General features: G+C 47.5%; 1 protein-coding gene across 4 annotated transcripts in view; it reads left to right on the top strand.

Annotated features, from left to right (window-relative positions):
* The window catches only part of TBCE (tubulin folding cofactor E), a 70,983-nt gene that overhangs the window by 45,203 nt on the left and 5,552 nt on the right, over positions 1-20,228 (top strand). For all 4 annotated transcript variants that reach the window (XM_016199857.2, XM_087829068.1, XM_016199856.2 and 1 more), the window contains 10 exons: positions 6,025-6,204; positions 11,015-11,103; positions 14,285-14,384; positions 15,236-15,338; positions 16,891-16,967; positions 17,768-17,863; positions 18,372-18,436; positions 18,527-18,591; positions 19,127-19,276; positions 19,932-20,085. In XM_016199857.2, the coding sequence (XP_016055343.2) occupies positions 6,025-6,204; positions 11,015-11,103; positions 14,285-14,384; positions 15,236-15,338; positions 16,891-16,967; positions 17,768-17,863; positions 18,372-18,436; positions 18,527-18,591; positions 19,127-19,276; positions 19,932-20,085 (1,079 nt within the window). The remainder of the gene's footprint in view (positions 1-6,024; positions 6,205-11,014; positions 11,104-14,284; positions 14,385-15,235; positions 15,339-16,890; positions 16,968-17,767; positions 17,864-18,371; positions 18,437-18,526; positions 18,592-19,126; positions 19,277-19,931; positions 20,086-20,228) is intronic.

The raw sequence follows: 20,228 nt of genomic DNA, 5'->3' as shown, positions 1-20,228 counted from the left end.
AAAACCACGATGTTTGTTCTGTATTGTTTTCTCATTTATTGTAAATGTACTAGTTTTTAAACTCGCTCTTTCATACTTATTTTTTCATTTAAATTATATTTAAAAAATATTTTCCTATTTCTATTTCATTTCACTAGAATTTCAGATTTTACTTTTTCATAAACCTAAACCTTGTACATGTGAGATGTTAGAAGCAGCCTCTTAGGTGCCAGCTCACTTGTTTGTACATGTTGAGATGGACCGAGGTATGTAAACTAATCTTCCAAATTGCCTGGAATTATTTTCCCAACACCTAATAGACACACCCTGGGATTTGGTTCAGCCTTGTGCATGTAAAGTGTTTGTTAGTAACATTTAGTTGTCAGTAAATGCACAGTCCCTTCGAGTGCTGTCCTAATAGAACCTTAAAGGGTAACCTAAAAGTGCTCTTCATAACGTACTTCAGAGAAAGCACCTTTATTTAAACCATAATGTCTTATTTAAAATGTTATAGTTCTGTGTTTTATTTTCAGTAGTACTGCTGCTGCTTGCTACTTTCTTTATTTTCATAGGTATTTACAGGTAGGATCCTGCTTGATGCTTATGGCAGGACAAAAGTACCACTTTTCCACCAAACTCCTACTCATCCTTCAAGGTCCAGCTCACATTCTTCTAGTGTGAGTACACACTGGATCAAGGGACCTTTTTGTGCTGTGGACCTTTTTGGGAGACATAAAATATTTTTTAAAACAGGAAATAAAACATATTACATTACAAAGAAAATTTAGTAACATTGAAATGAAAATATTTTTAAATTATATAGTTGTATATATTTTAAAATAAAAAAGATCTAATAAGTGGTTCTAATAACTACTAAAATTTTGAGGCAGTGATAAGAATAAATGATTTTTTAAGATAACTGTGACGATTGTAAAACAGAACAAAAATATCCGATTTTTATCATTGACAGGGTACTGTGACTATGACTGTGGTTTGTTGCCTGGATTTATAATTGAAGGAAATACTGAGTTTTGATTAGTGTTAGTGAAAATAATAATTTCCCATTTATTTCAGTTAGCTATTGATGGATGACCAAGCACCCCCCCCGAACTTGCAGCTTAAAACCACCACTTTATGGCTTGTGAATCTGTGTCTCAGGGGTGTGGGCAGGGCTCAGTGAGATGGTTGCCTCTGTCCAAGTGATGTTGGCTAGAGGATCCGAGATGGCCTTGCACAGCTGCGGACTTGGTGCTGGTCCTTGATGGGGGTGGACTTGGGCCTCCTCTCGTCACCCTCTCCTTGGGTTCATCTCTCTGTACACGGCCTTTCGCTGCAGGCCAGCAGGAGCTCCTTACACAGCCTCTGGACTCCAGGATGGTGAAAGTGGAGGCGGCAGTGCCTCTCAAGCCCCAGGCTTCACTCTGCTGGTAAAAACAAGTCACTGGGTGAGTCCATGCTCTAGAGGAGGGGAGTGGACTCCACTCACTGATGGGACAAATGGAAAAGCCGAATTGCCAAAGGGGACGTGGGTTGAGTGGCCTATGGAAACAGTCTGCCAATTCACCTGTTTGCCACATCAGTTCACATCTCTTCCTCATGCAGAACCCACTCTCCACCTTCAGGAGTCTCACCCCTGTTGCAGCATTGGCTGAGTCCAGGTGTTGCCATCTAAAGTACTCCAGATCCCAGAGCGGCTCCTTGGGTGCAGTTTTGGTGCAGATGCTTGGAAGGGGCTCTGGACCTGAGACCGGTGGAGTCGGGAGCCCTCCTCATGCCCTGTGTGCAGTGATGAGAGGGAAAGAATAACTGTAGGAGACATTCCTGTTCAAAAGGCAAGAGGGAGAAGCCCACAGCTCACTGACCTGAAAGCTTCTGAGCTCCTGTTACCCTGGGCACGAGCGTTCCCTGCGTAGGCCACTTTTGCTTCCTGGAAGCATATATTTTCAGTAAACACAAGAGCCCTAGATGGTCTGTGTGTGGAAGTAGTTAAGGTTTGGTTGTCTCTACTGTGTAGATTTGTTCTACATTAATCCAGACACAGTTTCCACAGTGGCAGTGCTCTGTCTTGCTCTCTACCCACCAGGCAGGTCAGACTCAGCATGTGGCAAGAGTCCTCTGCCTTTCCCCAAACTCAGCATGTCATGTTCATGGGGTGAAACTACTGGGCCAAGATGGTTAGGTGGACATATCCAAGCTTGCTTAATGTAGCAGGTTTTGTTTTTTCTGGGAGGGGTCAGCATGCTAAATTGTCACCAAAGATGGCTGGCAAAAATTGTTCCAGCTCTTATTCAAGCCTGTGGCTTCTCCCAGCAAGAGTTAGAGGCAGTTTCTCTTGCCTTGAATCTAGGTTTTCTGTACCTGGCTCTGATAGGTAGCAGAAGTGATGTGTCAGTTCTGTCATTGGCTTTGTGTAAGAGGCTGTGCAGTTTCTGTGTTCACTCTCTAGAAAGCCCATCACCACCTGCAAAGTCTAAATACCCTGCTGGGAAAAGAGGCCCAGCAGTCCCCTGCCCTTCCAGCCACCCTCGCCCAGGGGCCAGGAGTCTGTGGAGCCACCTTGGATGGTTCCCCTCAACCAGCTCCTTGCTGAATGCAGCCACATCATGACTCCAGTGGACACCATGAAACAGGACACTCAGCTGAGCCAAGCTCACCCACAGAATTCTGAGGAACCCCAAGTCAGTGTTTTGGCCTGCATGGCCTCTTACACAAAGCCTAGTCCCAGAACTGACATGACATCACTTCTACTACCTGTCAGAGCCAGGCACAGGGCACCTAAGTTCAAGGCACTCTACTTGCGGGTAGCTTTAGGGAGCAGCAGGTAATGGGCAGATACCATCATGCCTGCGGTGCTGGTGACTTCACCCTGCATACATCTATAGTCACATTTTCTCTTATCAAAACTGTACATAGTTCATATGATGACATTGTGTTGTCACTGATGGTGATAAGACCTGCTACAGGAACACTTCTTAAAGAGCCTGGGGATTATTGCTTAAATTTAGAGTATGGCCTCTAGGCTATCCCAGTATGTCAACATATGTTGATTTCAATAATGTATTGTTTTTTTAATCCTTACCAGAGGATATTTTTTCATTGCTTTTCAGAGAGAGTGAAAAGGAGAGAAAAACATCTATGTGAGAGAGACACATCAATTGGTTGCCTCCCACATTCACCCTGACTGGAGCCAGGGATCGAGGTTGCAACTGTTAGAAATCGAACCCGGGACCCTTTAGTCCGCAGGCTGACACTCTTAACTACTGAGCCAAACTGGCTAGGGCTATTTCAATAATATATTAGATGCAATAACTGTATGTATCCTCACAATGTTCCTAGCAACATTGTGATGCTTTATATTTTATTATGGTTTATTTAATCCTTATAAGTAACTTCACTTGGTGGGGCTTTATCAATGAGGAAACTTAGGCTAAAAATGTGAAATCAGTTGCCTGAGGTCGTACAGCTGGTAGGTCATGGAGCCAGGTTTGCCCAGCTCTACATGTGCTGCCCCATCCCCTTCTCACTCCCTACCCCCGTCTTAGGAATGCTAGCTAGGATTTTAATTTAACAAAATTAGCAATCCAAGATTTTTGGTCTGTAACAGAAGACACCAGTGTCCCCACCTGAGACAGGGTGGATTAGATGAGCATTCCGTAAGGTGGGACACAAGGCCCACCCATGTCAGAATCCCCTGAGCATTGTTTGAAAGGAGCCGATTCCTGGGCCCCAGCCCAGCTGCAGAACCAGCCTCTCGGTGCTGCCGTCCAGGGAGCTTTCCAGATAGCTTCCTGCTCCTTAGGTTACATTTCAAAAGCCCGAGACTCGATAATCTCTGAGGTAGATTCCTGTGAACTTTTAAAAAGTGATACCAGCTCTGTTTCATCTCTTTAGCCGAGTGATGGAATTGCTCTTATTAACAGAACTGTGCTCTTCACAGCATGAGCCTTTCCAGCGTTTAAAACGCAGTTTCTAGGCAGCTTGTGGTAGTCAGTGATCCTCTCAGATCCCAATAGACTCACAACTCGATTTTGCTGCAGCTGAGAATTTAATTTCCTGCACCATCAGTTTCCCCCTCCACTGGGTTATTTTCGTCAACATACAGGTTTGATACCTCCCACCTGAAAACACTCCCTTCCGGTCCGCCTCCCTTCAGGTGCCCCTGCTCCCCCACCCCTTTGGCAGTGGAACTGGCCAGGAGGAGCTGTCTGTGCTCCCTGGCCTCACTCCCTGGCCCCGCATCGGGCCCTGGCCCCTGCCGCACCCCCGCCCTTACCTCTGCTTGTAGCTTCAGGGACCAGCCTCATGTCACCTTCAGGCTTTCGTAGCACCGGTCATAGTTGTCCACATTCATCCTTGGCTCCAGGGCACCACTCCTGGGATCTGACGACCTCCAGGTGACTTACCTGAGTCACTTCTAGCTCATGGGGATCATGTTCCTTTCACAACCTGGTCATCTCTATGGACCCACTTCCCAGAAAAAGTGTGTATATGTTTATATCGGCAGAATTTACCACGAACATGAGCTTCATCCTTTTGATTACGGGGACATCTAGGAAGGTTTGATTCCTTTGAGTTAAAGGCTGTAAGCCACAGTAATGTTTCTAATACAGTTTTTGGCAATTAATGTATTTCATCATTTCTATAAAGTGATCAAATGATAATATTAACATTTACAACTGTTACTGTCATTGCCATGAGGGGATGCTGAAGGCCGAGACTTAATGGGCCTCCCGACCTGTTTTGAATCTCCTGGAAAGCCTGACGGCCGCTGCACACAGCATTAGAATTACCGTTTCTTTTAAATCCTGCTAGAGATCGATTTTATTTTATTATTTTGTTAATCCTCCCCCGAGGGTATCTTTTCCATTGCTTTTCAGAGAGAGTGGGATGGAGGGAGGGTGAGAGAGACATCGATGTGAGAGACACACCAATTGGCTGCCTCCCACATGCGCCCCCGACTGGGGGTGGGGAGCGAACCCGCAACCCAGGTGCGTGCTCTTACCCAGGAATCGAACCCTTCAGTGTGTGGGCCGATGCTCTAACCCTGAGGACACGGGCCAGGGCCTGCTAGAGACTGCTATGGAAAACTGCTGTAAAGCCTGAATATCAATTGTGAAGTATCCTGTGTTTCTGTAGAATATTCTCACCTGCTCTTTTTTAGCCCCATATTTAAGCTTTTAAAATGTATTTAGTTCAAGGTATTTAAAAGATTTTGTGCACGAATGTTCTCATTTCTTTGTATCCTTATGCAGTCTTTACTCATCTGTAAGGGTGACTTTATAATGGTATGTACAGTTCAGTTCAGTTTCTAGATATCTCAACATTTTGTGAGTAGCTTTATTAAGTATTACAGCTAGAATGTTTAATCTATCGGGTTTACTTACTATTTTCTGTTCAGCTGGGCATTTTTACGGTTTCCAGAGTTCCTCAATTAGACATAAATGCTATTACACAGAATCTTTGTAAATGCAGTTTTGTTGCTATTTTAAAATCACTGCCGGCTGACCAATTTCCAGGAGTGTGATGATATAATCAAAACAAGCCCACCCTTACAGTCTTGAAGTCTTGAAGCTGTTAGGATCTTTCTTCATTTTTGTGTTTTGCTGAAAAGTTTTCATTATTTGAACTTGCATTTCTTAATCATTAACAGGGTGAAACTCTCCCCCATGATTCAGTGCTTGTGTTTATTCAAGTGAATTATCTGTTTAAACTGTGGGATTTTACAGGTCTGCCTAAGCTCACAACCCTGGATATCAAGCACGTCAGTCATATACGTTTTTAGTATATTATCTTTTATGCTGATTCTGATTTTTCAGCATACAGAAAATTTTGAAATCCTTCAGACACTGCATTTCTGGCCATTCTTGGTGGTCGATATATATATTTTTTAATTGTTTAATTGCTTTTATTTGCTAATATATTTGTAAATAAGTTTATAAATGCAGTATTCACATTTGTGGCAGGGTGTGTAAGGGATTTGGCATGCGTCATTTCATTTAAATGTCTCCATGGATGTTTACTCTGCTCCATTTCTCTCCTTTCCAGTCACCCAACAGGAGGGTCCTTTATTCGTCCAAACAAAGCAAACTTTGGAGTAGACTTTCTCACTGCACTCAGGAACCGCTACGAAGATGAACCAGAGGGAGACGGGAAAAAGCAAATGGTTACAATTGGAAAAAGACCTGTGGAAACTATTGGTTTTGACTCTGTTATAAAAAAGCAAAGGTGAGTGGACTTAATAATGGAAGAGCTGACTCTCAGTCCCTTCAGGGCAGGGGGGCAAGTTCACCGAACCCTAGAGGGCGCTCAGAGCTCCACTTCCTAAGGGGCCTGTGCTTCCGCACAGACAGCAAATTGAAATCGCAGGAATCCAGGTTTCAAGTAACCAGGGAAATTAAAATCCTTACTTCAGCTCTGGGTTGTTGGTCTTTTCTAGATTGGAATTAAAACATTGATTTACCCAATATTAATATTTATACCATACCATCTGGTATTGACTATTAAGTAACTGAGGTTGACACTCTGGTCCTTTCCTGTGTCGTGGTGACATTTCTAGCTGGTTGATGTCTGAGTGGAGACAGAAGTATAAATTATTATCTGAGCCATGTAGCTGCACACCCGTATCACCTGGTCCCATCCCAGACCTGCTGAGTCAGAATTCCCTGGGCTCTCGCCTTTAAGTACTCAAATTATTATGTAGCTGCCTGAAGGGCATGAAACAATGCATTTTAAAGCTTCAGAGTACAAACAGCCTCTGTTGTCTGAAACTCTGTACACTGATTCTCTAGAGGCCCATTGCTCATTCTGATGAACTGTTGGAATCAGGGAGAGTGGAAGCTGTTCACACAAAAGCTCGAGAACCTTCCAGGTTACACAGGTTTAGTGATGGTCAGCACTGTGGTTTGGCCTGATCTGGGTGAGGAGTCCTAGAAGTCACCCCTGGTGGCCACTGTGGAGAGTGGGTTTGCAGCCTCTTGGCGAGGCCTGCAATTTTTGTTTCTAAAGTAAAGGAGTTAAACTCTTTTGTTCAAAGTAAAGTTATTTGTATCTTCTTGTTTCTGATATTATTATTAAGATTTAACATAATGCAGAATTAAAGTGTATATAGGGGCAATGTGGAAGAGTAAATTCATTCCTTTTTCTGTTGTTAATCCTCACCTGAGGATATATATATATATATATATATATATATATATATATATATATATATATATATATATAGTTAAATATATCTTTATTGATTTTTAGAGAGTGGAAAGGAGGGAAAAAGGGAGGGAGGAGAGAGAGACATCGATTGGCTCTGCAACCAATCGATGGTTGTCGGGGATCGAACCTGCAACCCAGGTACATACCCTTGACTAGGAATTGAACCTGAGACCCTTTGGTGTGTGGGCTGATGCTCTGACTACTTGACCACACTGGCCAGGGCATAAAATTCATTTCTTGATAGCTCTGCTTAGATGACCAGCTTTTTTCTAAAAACTCAATAAATCAAGATTTCTAAAATGGCAACAACTTGCCCTGGCCGGTGTGGCTCAGTTGGTTGAGCATCGGCCAGTGCACCTAAACGTCGCTGGTTTGATCCCAGTCAGGTTTCATCCCCTACTTGATGTTTCTCTCTCTCTCTCCCTCCCCCCCCCCAAAAGTCAATAAAAACCTTAAAAAAATAAAATAAAATGACTTTATTTTTTGTTCATTACAAAACAATATACATTGTTGAGAATTTAGAAAATATAAATTGAAAAAAAGTCACAACTAATGCCACCATCAAGAGGTAACTATCACAAATGTTTCTTGCTGTGTACCCTGCTTCATAGGGTTAGAGTTCTTTGCTTTAGTTTTTCCATTTAAGATGCAAATATTTAAGTATCTTTTACCCCCAAAGAGGCACTTTTTTTCCTTATTGGCTCATCCCTGTCAGAGAATACCATGGGCTCTGTGAATATCAACAAACTGCAGACACGCTTTCCTTCCTAGTTTATAATCAACTGCATAACTTGTGATTTTTTCTGGTGTATGACCCTCCTACCCGAGTGTCACTGTGTTCAGTAGGTAGCTAGTTAGTTCTTGGAAGGGACCCAGCGTTGGTGTCAGTCAGGCTGCGTTCAGGTGTCAGCGAAGCCACCTTCCATCTGACACAAGTTAGAGCTGATGTTGCGAAGCCTCCGCTTCATCATCTACGAAATGATGCCTGAGCTGCCAGAGCTGCTGTGACAGGTGAGGTGGTGCGGAGAATGGTGCTCGCCGGTGTTAGGGACGGAAACCCAGGCTGCGTGTTAGCTCCTGAGAATGTGCAGCCGACCCACTTTGAGTTTGCAGTTCTAAGAGAGGACTTAGAGTGAAGAAATCCAGACCGAATAGAAAGCACTGTGCGTGATTTCCGGTGGAGATGGCTTTGCACCTCACGTCCCAGCACTGCACTGTGGGGTGCTTTCAGTCTTAGCGGGAAACAGTGACATCTGCTGGACACAGTGCAGCCTTCCGGTTTGAGGCCCTTCACAGTTTCGGGATGTTCCTGCCGGTAATTCCTTTGTGGGCCGGCAGATTTTGCAAACCGGGCTTTTGGCGGCTGCTGTGATGAAGAGCAAGTGTGTCCTGAGGAGGATCCTCGAGCAGGAGGCGGAGATGGTGGCCCGGCTGATTGCTGCGCTGGGAAGTTATGCCGTCGGTGCCCAACAGCCCCGAGTTGCTGGGACATAAATCCTCTTTGAGTTGTTTGACCCTGACCGCTTACTAAGTGCAATGGTCAGGGTCTTTTCTGGCCGAGGGGCACCATGAAAAAATGGCTGAAACACCAAGGGCCTGTGAACTGAGAGGGTTTGGAGCTTCTGCCCTGGGAGTTCCTGCTGCGACTGTGCCCTGGTTTGATGATTGACAGCTCATGCCTTGCATGTTAGCTTAGTGTTTCCACAAAGGTTGTCGGTTTTGTTTATTGTTACAAATGCTTATAAAATAACTGACTGTATGTCACACAATATCCTAAGAGTTTCACAAATACTAAATGATAGCATTTATTTAATAAAAAAATTATTTTAAAAAATGTATCTTTATTGATTTCAGAGAGAGGAAGGGAGAGGGAGAGAGACAGAGAAACATCAATGATGAGAGTCATTGATCAGCTGCCTCCTGCACGCCCCCGACTGGGAACTGAGCCTGCAGCCCGGGCTGGGAATCGAACCACAATCTCCTGGATCCTAGGTCGATGCTCAATAGCTGAGCCACTCCGGTCTGGGCACTAAATGATAGCATTTAGAAAAAATTGTGAAATGCACATAACACAGAATGTGCCACCTTAACCACGTTAAAGTGCACAGCTGAGCGGCATTAGTACATCCTCACTGTCATGACTGTCCACCTCCAGAACCTTTTCACCTGGCAAGACAGAAGCTCTGTCCACATTAAACACTAGCTCCCCCCCTCCAGCCCCTGGCACCCACCCTTCTGCTTTCTGTCTCCAGGAATTTGACTCCTCTAGGGATCTGGTAGGAGACCAGCTCCCATTTCACTCATGTTGTAACGCAGCAGGATCTCTTTCCCCTTTAAGGCTGAGTAGGAACACTCTGGTATAGATGGGCCCCACTGTGTTTGTCCCTCAGCCACTGGTGGGCACTTGGGATGCTTTCAGGTTTTGGCTGTTGTGAGTGAACATGGGTGGACCTCACAGCATTTGAAAGATGTGGAACCTGAGGCAGAGGTGGTGGAATTGAGATTTGAACCCAGGCCATCTGGCTCCAGATTCTGTGTTCTAGACACTCTTAGGCACAGTAACACGTGGGCTGTTTTAATAAATCGAAAACACAGATTCTCTACACTGAAAAATGGCTTCTGCCCTGGCTGGAAGTGGGTCAGTGGGTTGGGCATCTCCCGTGCACCAGGGGTCTCTGGTTCGCTTCCCAGTTGGGGCCCATGCCCAGGTTGTGGGTTCAGCCCCCCGTTGAGGTGTGTATCGGAGGCAGCTGATAGATGTTTCTCTCTCAATCGATTTTTCTCTCTCCCCCTATCCCTTTCTCTCGCTAAAATAAAAAGCTCTTTTTTAAAAAAAAAAATTGGCTTCTGAGAGCAGGTAGTGAGCGGAGGCGGCCCATGCTCACCCTCTAGGATGTGTCCTGAGGGAGCCTCACATGTGGGTGCAAGAAGTAGGCGCCGGCGCTTCCTTTGCTCTGTTGGAATCATCTGAACGCCAGCAGAGAAGAACCCAGTTAGCTGTGGTCTATTCGGAGTAAGAGCCTGTAGGATGTGAAGGTGAATGTCCTGGGCACACGTTGCTGATCCAGCTAAATCCCTGCCGACAGCACACTCGACAAAAAAGTAGTTCACAGGAGGGTGTATACAGTAGGATCCCTTCTATATTAGGTTTAGTAATATCCAAAAATAGTCTAATTCTTTAGGGACATGGAAATATATCGTGAAACTGTTAAGAAATGTTTAAGATATAAAAGGCTGATACTTGATGTAGTTAAATTGAACCATGACTATTGCTGATCATGGCTCAGGCTAGCCTGCATTGACAGTTACAATCTAAGAATTTTTAAAATGAGATCCTGAAGTTTTTGTTTAATTGCATCAATTTCTGTATTTATGTGAATTTATAAGCCAGTAAGTTTTGAATGAGGTTAATCTTGTCTAATATAAGTAAATGAGTCTGTAGACTGATTGCCCCAAACTAAAAAGTACAGTACCTGGAATTGTGTTCTTAATGGTTGTAGTGTTGGTAAAGCACTAATACGCAGAAAATGAAGGAATTACACAGTGCAAAAAAAAAAAAGATTACACACGAAATGTAGCACCCTGGGCCCTGAGGGGAGGGGAAGGGGAGGGGTGTCATGGGAAGGGAAGCAGGCCAGTTGTCTGTGATGTTTGTAAAGCTTCATTCCTTTCTTCGTTTTTTCAGTAATGCTTTATTTTTTAAGTTGCATTGCAAGTACTGGTATTTGTTAATTTGGTACCTTGTTATATGCCTGAGGTGCTTTTTAATTTTTTAAGAGGCCAGTGGACAGGTCCTTGTTTACGTGTCCATGTGAACTTTTTCATGCAGCCAGCTGAGCGAGCTGCGAGACATTTCCTTGAGGAGCTGTGCCGTGAGCCGTGCTGGCGACAAAGGAGCCATTGCTGAGGTGTGTCCCAGTATCCTTTCAGTGGTCACTTGCAACTGGACCCTGACCGACTCTGCAGGTCGGCCACCCCGTCTGTCGTCCCCGGCTTCCTTCCTGACAGCGGCCCAGTTAACAGGCAGCTGACGCCCAGATAATTGTCTACTTTCCCAGCCCCTCTGATGTTGGGTGAAGCAGCGATGACCCTGGCCAGTGAGGGCCAACGTGGATTTCTGGGTGGGGGTCCTTGAAAGGGGACAGGGACTGGCATCTGCCTCTGCCCCTCCCCGCCCCTCCCGCCCGCCTTCAGCGCAGTCAGGACACCCAGGCCCAGCTGCTGGGACGAGGGCAGGTGGGGAGAGCAGAGAGCAGAGGAGGGGTGAGTCCTCAGTCTGGGGCCACGGGGCAGCTCCAGCAGCCTCCTTGTGAGTCAGAAAGTAAACTGCTCCCTTTGAGGCGGCTTCGTGCGGCTGAGTAGTGTCCTTACAGCGCCTCAGAGCAGTGTTTCCAGCATGTGTCCTCTGCACCTTCTCCTACAAGTGGTTCCCATCTGTTGCCTTTATGCCCACAACTAAAATACAGGAGGAGCAACCTGTGGCCAACAGGCAGGCAGGGTGTCATGTAGGGGCTTAAATGAGCACCCAGAGTGTCACCATTGAAAACACGACAGCTGCCCTCTCTGGTGTGGCTCAGTGGCTTAGAGTGTTGGCCCGCGGACTGGAGGGTTCCAGGTTCGATTCCAGCCAAGGGCAGGCACCTCAGTTGCAACCTCGATCCGTGGCCCTGTTCGGGGTACATGTGGGAAGCAAGCAATCGATTTGTCTCTCTCACATCGATGTTTTTCTCTCCCCCCCTTCCACTCTTTCTAAAAAAGCAATGGAAAAAATATCCTCAGGTGAGGATTGAAAACAAAACCAAGCGTGACAGCTTTCTCAGGCGGGCACAGCTTGTTTGCGGCCAGGCCAAGCCACCCTTCTGTGCGTTCCCTCCACTCCCTTCCATCTTCCTGGTCCCCTGAAGACCTTCCCAGTCAGTATCTGCCCAGACGCAGCTCCCAGCCAGCCAGCCCTGGGACCGATGCCCGGTGTGGGTGAAACCTACTCTTCGCACAGCCGGCTGTGGTGGGGACCCCCTGCTGCTTCTCGGGGCTAAGAAAAGGGTCGCGGGTTGAGGCTGCCTTAGTTTTAAATTTACACCTGTCCATCGCACGAGGCTGCAGTCACCACCTCTCTGTGCCCCGGTTTTCTAATGTGAAAAGGGAAACTCATACAGCACCTAGCGAGACACCTGGGGCCTCAGCAGCAGCAGCTCTGGGCACCCTCCCCCCCCCCCCCCCCCCCCCGTCCCCTCCCTGCTCTCTCCCAGCTCAGCCTCCAGTGCGCAGCGACCACCCCCTGGGACCTGTGAGCCTCACTCCCGCGCTGCACGGGGTTCACCGCCCATCTGCTGCGTCCTACCCAGGCCCTCCCTTCCAGACTCCTCTCCAGCTGTGTACTTGATGCTCCTGTTGGGGTGTCTTAGTCATCTCAGATTTCACACTCGTGGGACTTTAAGTCCCCTCACACCTGCTCAGCAAACCAGTCACTGTGGCCCCGCCAAGACCTGGGTGTTGTCCTTGAGGCTTCCCCCCATCCACACCCACCAGCAACCCATCGGCTCTGCTTTTCTGTTAGACCAGGCCTGACACTTCTCATCCCTGCAGGCCCAGCTTGCTCCAGGGACTCTCCTGCTCCATCTTCCTTCCCTGCAGCCTGTTTATTATGTGAACACAATGACCTTTGAAAGACTGGTCAGGTCGCCTTCCTGGCTCCAAGTCCCCCCCGCCCCCCGCCGCACCTCCTGGTTCAGGTGGAGGCTGGCAGCTCCTGGGCGGCCTGCAAGGCCCTCCGTGGCCCAGCCTGGCTCTGCCACCTTTGTGAGCCCAGTTCCAGCACCCGGCCCTCTGCAGGCACCCCGGTGCTTGCTGTCCCATCAGAGGCCAACCCTTCTTACCTCTGGGCCTTGACTGATGTCCTTTCCTCTGCCAGATACTCTTCTCTGAGATGGCCTGCCCTCGCCCCCTCTAGTTCCCTGCACATGTCACTCAGTGGAGAAGGTGGTCTTCCTTGACCACCGTTGTCTGTCACCACCATCCTGCGTGTCCTGCTCACTGCTCGGGGCACGTGTCTGGCAGCTCCAGATGCTCGTGTGCAGTGACCGCCCTCCCCTCTGAGAGCCGGTTCACTGCCATTCTCCCGGCCCCAGGTTGATTGTGGAGCAGATGAGTGTGAGGGTCTCCTTGGGCTGGTCCCGCCTGCTCTGAGCTTCCCTTCATCCCTCTGCCCAGGGCCTTTGCTGTGTCCCTTCTCTCTTTTTTTGGTTAATCCTCACCTGAGGATATTTTTTCCATCAATTTTTGGAGAGAGAGAGAAACACCGATGTGAGAGAGACATTGACCAGTTGTCTCCCACATACGCCCCATCCAGGGCCAGGGATCTAACCTGCAACCCATGTACATGCCTTGCCCTTGACCAGGAATCAAACCCACAACCCTTTGGTGTGCAGGCTGATGCTCCAACCACTGAGCTACACCGGCCGGGCTGTGTCCCTTCTTGATGGCCCTGCCTCCACTGCCCTCAGTGTCCAGCTCAGGTACCTTTCTCTTTTTATCCTGCTAGTTTACGCTTCCCTGAATTCCTGTACCAGGGACAGTGGGTGTCATAGCAACTGTATCCGACCTGCAGGAGTCCCTCTGAATGGCCAGATGAGTCTTTGTACTTTTGAGCATTTGTCTGCGCTAGCCTGTTGTCTCTCTTGGAGATGCCACCGATGATTTGGGGGTTCCTGCAGTGCAGAGGGTAGGGGGTGAGCTGTCGGAAAAGCTGCCAGGGCTCCATGTAAGGCTGCTGCTGACAGTGCCAGGAGCAGCGCCTGGGGACACCTTGGGTGCCTAATAAATCACAAGTAACATCACTGGTGTTTCTCTGTTGGATGATGTGAGGATGGTGTAGTGATGACAGGTTCTCATTCCTTTGGCTGTAGCTGTTTGTCTCTAGTTTGCAGTAACTGACAGCTTTTTAGTTTCTGGATGAACAGCTGGATGATTTAAAGAGGTAAAAGTAGTGTGTGCAGAACAGAGGCACAGGGTGCAGGTCCCGTGCTCCGAGTTAAGAGGGAACCATTGTTCTGTCGGTTGTAAATCTTTCTGGGTTACTGTCTCTTAACGTGCTTTTAAGATATTAGAGTCGTCGATTTGTCACAAAACCTGCTGTCAGCATGGGATGAAGTCACAGAAATTGCTGATCAGCTCAGACACCTGGAAGTCCTTGATCTCAGGTAGGAACTCTTCGCACCTAATTTGTTACCTGATCTAAACGCCTCGCTCCCTCCCAGCATCTCTGTGGGAAGGGTGCCTAGTTAAATTTACCTAGTTTATTCTAAATTTTTCTTTAGCTTCTTTCATATTTGCTTCTTACAGTTTTTCAGTGGTCCCATGAGGTGCTTCATTAATTGGGGATGTGTGTTACTTTTGATGGGTGGGGCTGGGGTAGGTGATGCACTGAGTGAGCCTGACCATGAACCGTGGCCCGTTGGGGTTGCTGCTATTTAACTGGGGAGTAGAGGTGATAGCAAAAGTGCTGCTTCATTCGGAAGCTTCTGGCATAAGTGCTGTAGGAATAATTCCATTGGAATCATTTCAGTTCTGATAAGGATTTGTCACTAGTCTATGTGACATAGGTTAGTTTTAGTAATGTCAGTTTCCCAGGCCTTTTCCATATTTGATTAGTTTTAATCTCAGAACCTAAGGGCAGACTGTTTAAAGTAGCAAAGTTTTAGCCCACGATCGAGCCTGTGGGTGAGACCTGAGAGTGGGCGCCGGCTTCCCAGTGTCCAGAGCGCTCCTTGGGAAGCTGGATGCTGCCCTGCAGATGCCTGGGCCTGTTTCAGGAGACCCGACGCCTCACCCACCTGCCCCGACCCCGGGAAACATCTTTGCATGTCAGATACCAAAAAGTTGTATATCGTAAAACATTAAAAATTAGGTAATCTGGACTCACTTTTGTTTGATAGAATTTTAAGGTTGAAACAGTCCAGACTGCTTGCTGAATCCGTTGCTGCCTGCAGGGATGCCTCAGTTGGGCCCACTGCACAGCAGCGAGCTCGTCGCATCTGCTTTTTCCACACAGTGAAAACAAACTGCGGTTTCCCTCTGAATCACCATCTCCGGCCGGAACGTTTTCCACACTGAAGGTCTTGGTCCTCAGCGGGACAGGAATAAAGTGGGTCGAGGTAATCCTGTCTCTGGTTTATTACCCAGTGATAAGCACTGTTAAGTTATTGGCTTAATAGAGAATCGAAGCATGACTGTGGCCTCGTTTTAATCACCGTTACCCACATAGTAGGATTCTTTAAGCTGCCTACGGAATCGTAGGGGGAGGTAGGATTCTGCGTCTGGGAGTCGATATTCTCGGCTCAGTCTGACCTGCTCTGGTGTCTCCACGAACTGCGGCTGTGCAGTGCGTGCAGGGACTGCGTCCTGAGCTGTCAAAGCTTTAGAGTTAGTGCTCACTGAGCATTCGGCCGTTTTCCCAAAGTGTTCTCAGGGTGGAGAGCAAGCAGTCGGAAGTTCTCACGTCCTGTTCCTGCTAGAAGTTCAGCTCCAGGACCCACTGTTCATTGTGACACCTGGGAGGCTCGAGGTCCTGGCCCGCCCAGCACTTGTCACTGCACTGCTGCTTCCTCAGGGGCCAGCTGCCTTCACACGCCCAGAACATTCCACTGTCAGACAAGTGCAGAGAAGTTGTTCATCTGTGAGATGCCGTCCAAACACCTCCCTTAGAGATGCCGCCTTGAACTTGTGGCTGTCGTCATGCGACTCCTTTCCTAGGGCTCTTCCTGTGACCCCCCTCTCCAGGTTTAGGTTTAGCAGTGGAACAGGAAGGGCCCATAGAAAGGCAGGTGGGGAGAGGGCAGTGACGTTCAAGCGAGAACATGAGGAAGTTACTGAGAAATTTTGACTGATTAGTATATATATTTTTTAAAATTTACCTTTATTGTTGAAAGTACTACAGATGTCCCTTTTACCCCCCATTGATTCCCCCCACCCCGCATCCACCCCCTCCCCAGGCCTTCACCACACTATTGTCTGTGTCCATGGATTATGCATATATGCATATAAGTTCTTTGGTTAATCACTTCCTGAACCACCTCCCCTTCCCTCGGAAATAATTAGTCTGTTTCATGCTTCAGTGTGTTTGGATATTTTTTGTTCGTCAGTTTATTTTGTTCAGTAGATTCCATGTAAAAGTGAGATCATGTGATACTTGTCTTTCTCCGACTGGCTTATTTCACTTAGCATAATACTCTCCAGGCCCCTCCATGCTGTCTCAAAGGGTAAGAGATCCTTCTTTACAGCTGCATAGTATTCCATGGTGTAAATGTACCATGGTGTAAATGTTTTTTAATCCATTCTTTATTCTTTACAAACTCAGATTGGCATCAGTAATTGAGAAAAGGTGTTTAACATCACTTTCCTTCCTTTGGTGAAGCTGAGTGAGCCTCTGCAGTCCACTTTGGAGGTGCCTCAGTCCATTCCAGATATGCCTACATAATGCGTTCATACCTGTGCTGGTTGGTTCAGTGTTGAAGACATGCCCATATCATTAAAACTCGGCCTTTAACATTTTAATGATATGGCCTGAAACACAGTCTTTAATGAAGTATCTTACAAGGCACTTTATATCTAAAGCTGACTGAACTGGATTCGTGTGCAGGTTTAGAAATAAACACGGGAAAAACAACCAGCAGAGGGCGCTTCCCCTGAACTGCGTTTCCTTCCCAGGTGCTCCGCTGCGCCCCTGGGTGGCCGGTCCTCGAGGAGCTGTACCTCAAGTCCAACGATATTTCCATTTCAGAAAGGTAACAAGGACTTACTTAACTGCACCTGTCACCATTTACACACCCTGAATAAATAATCTCAATTATATCTGCCAATTTTCAGAAAGATTTGCAGATAAGAATTTGAAACGTGTTCACTCATTGCCTTCACAAGTCACAATGTCAGCTAACACTTCACTGCTAATTGAGGAGCAACGCATCAGGGTGAAAGCCCCGAATTAAATGGTTTTGAAGACATTAATTCTGTTTCTCATAAACATATTTAACGTCTGTGTCTAAATGGGAATTCTGTAGGATTTGCTCTAAGGACTAAATGATGCATTTGTAATTAGCACCATCTGTTTAGGGGCGATGTATCTTAAGTGAATTAAATATGTCTCATCTTCCTCTTTTATTGACACCATTAAATTGCTCTGTAAAACAAACTTAAAACGTGGGCAGATTTACAACAAATTCTCAAATACAGGATTCAAATGAAAAAGTTTTTACTGTACAGGAAAACTTCATTTATTATACAGGCAAAGGCCGGTTTTTAAAAATTAAACTTTTCATTCTGAGATCATTTAGGTTCACATGCAGTTACACCTGTCACCAGTTTCCCTCACTGGCAACATCTTGCCGAGTGTGGCAGTGTCGCCAGCAGGAGACTGGTATCGTCCGGTGGAGAAAGTTCCCATCACAAGGGCCCTTATGTTGCCGTTTTATAATCATATCCACTTGCCTCCTGCCCCAACCTCTCCTTAATGGCAAATGCAGGTATTTTAAGGCTGTTTGAAAACAAGAGATTAAATTCATGCTGAAAAATTTTACTTTCCATGTAGGCCGGCTGACGTTCTGCAAACGGTCAAGGTATTAGACCTTTCCTCCAATCAGTTAATTGATGAGAACCAGCTGTTTCTAATAGCGCATCTGCCCAGGTAATTGCTCCTAAAATGCGTAATATTGGTGCGTAGTAAACTTTTAATGAATGGGTCCTATGCCATAGATACTTTTGCAGAGGAAATATGGTGATGCTGAGGGAGTTCCCAAATCGAGTCACGCCTTTGGGAAACTTTATCTGAATTCACTTAGAGAGTTTACTTGTGAACCTCATACAGTGTAGTCTGCACCTGTACAGGTGCTGGGTAACTGAAGGGCGAGTGACTTGGCCCTGGCACTCAAGTCTTCGTTCATTGAACTCTGGGAGTAAGACCATGTCTCTTTCCTCTGAGACCCGTGTGGCACCAGCCAGCGGTAATGCCAGGACAGTTCGGTGGCTGTGGAGTCATGAGAATGCAGTCTGCTCACCCCATGCTGCGCTTCATGGTTTCTAAGTGTTTCTCCCAGGGCGAAAACCTGAGGTGCAGCAAATAATTTCCAAATCCAGTCTGGCTGACAGCATCTGACAGTGTTCTGTGCAGTCCAACTGAACATTTGTAACTTCAGGTTAGAACGACTAATCCTTCGCGACATTGGGATTTCCTCGCTGCGTTTCCCGGACGCTGGGGCTGGTATGTGAGATGGTTCCATCCCCTCCCCGCACTCCGTGTGTCAGCTGTTTCTTTCACTTCTGCTATATAACTGAATTCTCCTTTTCCTAGGGTGCAAAACGTCCATGTTTCCTTCCTTGCAGTACCTGGTAGTCGATGACAATCGGATATCGCAAGTAAGAGCTGCCTCAGAATGTGCGCGCCACGTGCCCGCCGCTCTCCACCCTCACGCCCGTTTGTAGGTTCCTTCTACGAAAAAACACTTTGAACTTTCTGAAGGAAATGTGTCCTCAGAGTGAAATTCCTCACATAAACCCAAAAATATGAAGAAACTAGTTGAACTCCCAGTTAGGCAGACGCAGCGCGCTCAGCGCATGAAGCCCTCCCTCGCTGGACTAGCGCCTTTGGTTTTTTAATCCTCACCTGAGGGCATTTTTCCATTGTTTTCAGAGTGGAAGGGAGGGAGGGGGAGACACTGATGCGAGAGGCCCCGACTGGCTGCCTCCTGCATGTGCCCGACTGGGGTGGGAATCGAACCCGTAATCCAGATAGGTGCCCTTGGCCGCGAATCGAACCCGTGACCTTTCAGTGCGCAGGCTGATGCTCTAACCACTGAGCCACCAGCCAGGGAGAGACTGCTTTTCTGATGCTCCTTCAAATAATCTGAGAAATTAGCTTGAAACATGTTTCCTTTCTTGTGTTTGGTTTCAGTGGTCATTTATCAACGAGCTGGATAAGCTACAGAGCCTGCACTCCCTGTCCTGCCTGAGGAACCCCCTGACTGTGGGAAGCGGCGCCCGGACCAACCTCCAGTTCATTATCGCCAGGATCGGCCAGCTGCGGACCCTGAACAGGTGTGAGGTGAGCCAGGGCCGCGACCGGGTGATCAAACCGCCGAGAGTCTATTAGAGTATCGTAGAGAGGACCAGGCGTTTCCCTTACGTGGTAAGGAGTGTCCTTTGCGTGCGTTTTAGTGACAGTGGAATTAGAGTGGTCAGTGCAGCAGAGCCCAGGTACCCGGCCGACTGGCTATTCCTGGAGGAGGGTGGGGAACGCCGGGTGCCACCTCCTTTTTCTCGGGGTGGGGGTGGGGAGGTGGGAATGGGGGGAGCGTGGGCAGAAAGAACCGTGAGCCTGCGAGCCTCCCCTTTTCGTAAACGGGTAGGGGCTGCTTTGCCAGCCTTCTGGAGCTGCTGGCTGAGAATGTCCACTGCCCCAAGTGGGCTCCCCTAGGTGGGCTCCCCTAGGTGGGCTGCCCACACGTGGGTGACCACTGGCACCTGGCATAGTCCAGAAACCAGTCTGGGCCAATACTCCCATGAAGAAAAGTAGAAAACTGAAAATTTTTTTTTTTTTTTTAATAAACTCCTGAGCTCTGTCAGTTAAAAAGGTAAAAATACAATTGTTATCTGTCCTCTGATTATCTCTGTGGGTGGACAGTGGGGAAGGACAGGGTACAGAGCACGCTCATTAGAAAATGCCTCAGTGGGCCTGTTTGTATTTCCCGTCACCGTAGATTCTGCCGGAGGAGAGGCGCGGGGCGGAGCTGGATTACCGCAAAGCGTTCGGAAAGGAATGGAAAGGGGCCGGTGGCCATCAGGACCCCGACAAAAACAGGCCGAGCGAGGAGTTCCTGGCCGCCCATCCCAGATACCTGTCCCTCTGCCGCAGTGCGTATGCGCCTCCCCTGGGTGTCCCTGAGGCCTCGGGCTGTTGCTTCCCTCCCTGGGCTTCGTTCTCCTTTATCTAGTGGGTGCCGGGTATTTCCTGGGGCTACTTCAGCAGGTTGAGAGCAGGCATGAAACTGTCTTTA

This window comes from Miniopterus natalensis, chromosome 21 (genome assembly GCF_054644295.1).
Source record: "Miniopterus natalensis isolate mMinNat1 chromosome 21, mMinNat1.hap1, whole genome shotgun sequence".
NCBI classification, from domain to species: Eukaryota; Metazoa; Chordata; class Mammalia; order Chiroptera; family Miniopteridae; genus Miniopterus; species Miniopterus natalensis.
Note: the sequence above shows the minus strand (reverse complement) of the source record. Positions and strands in the feature narration are given on the sequence as shown.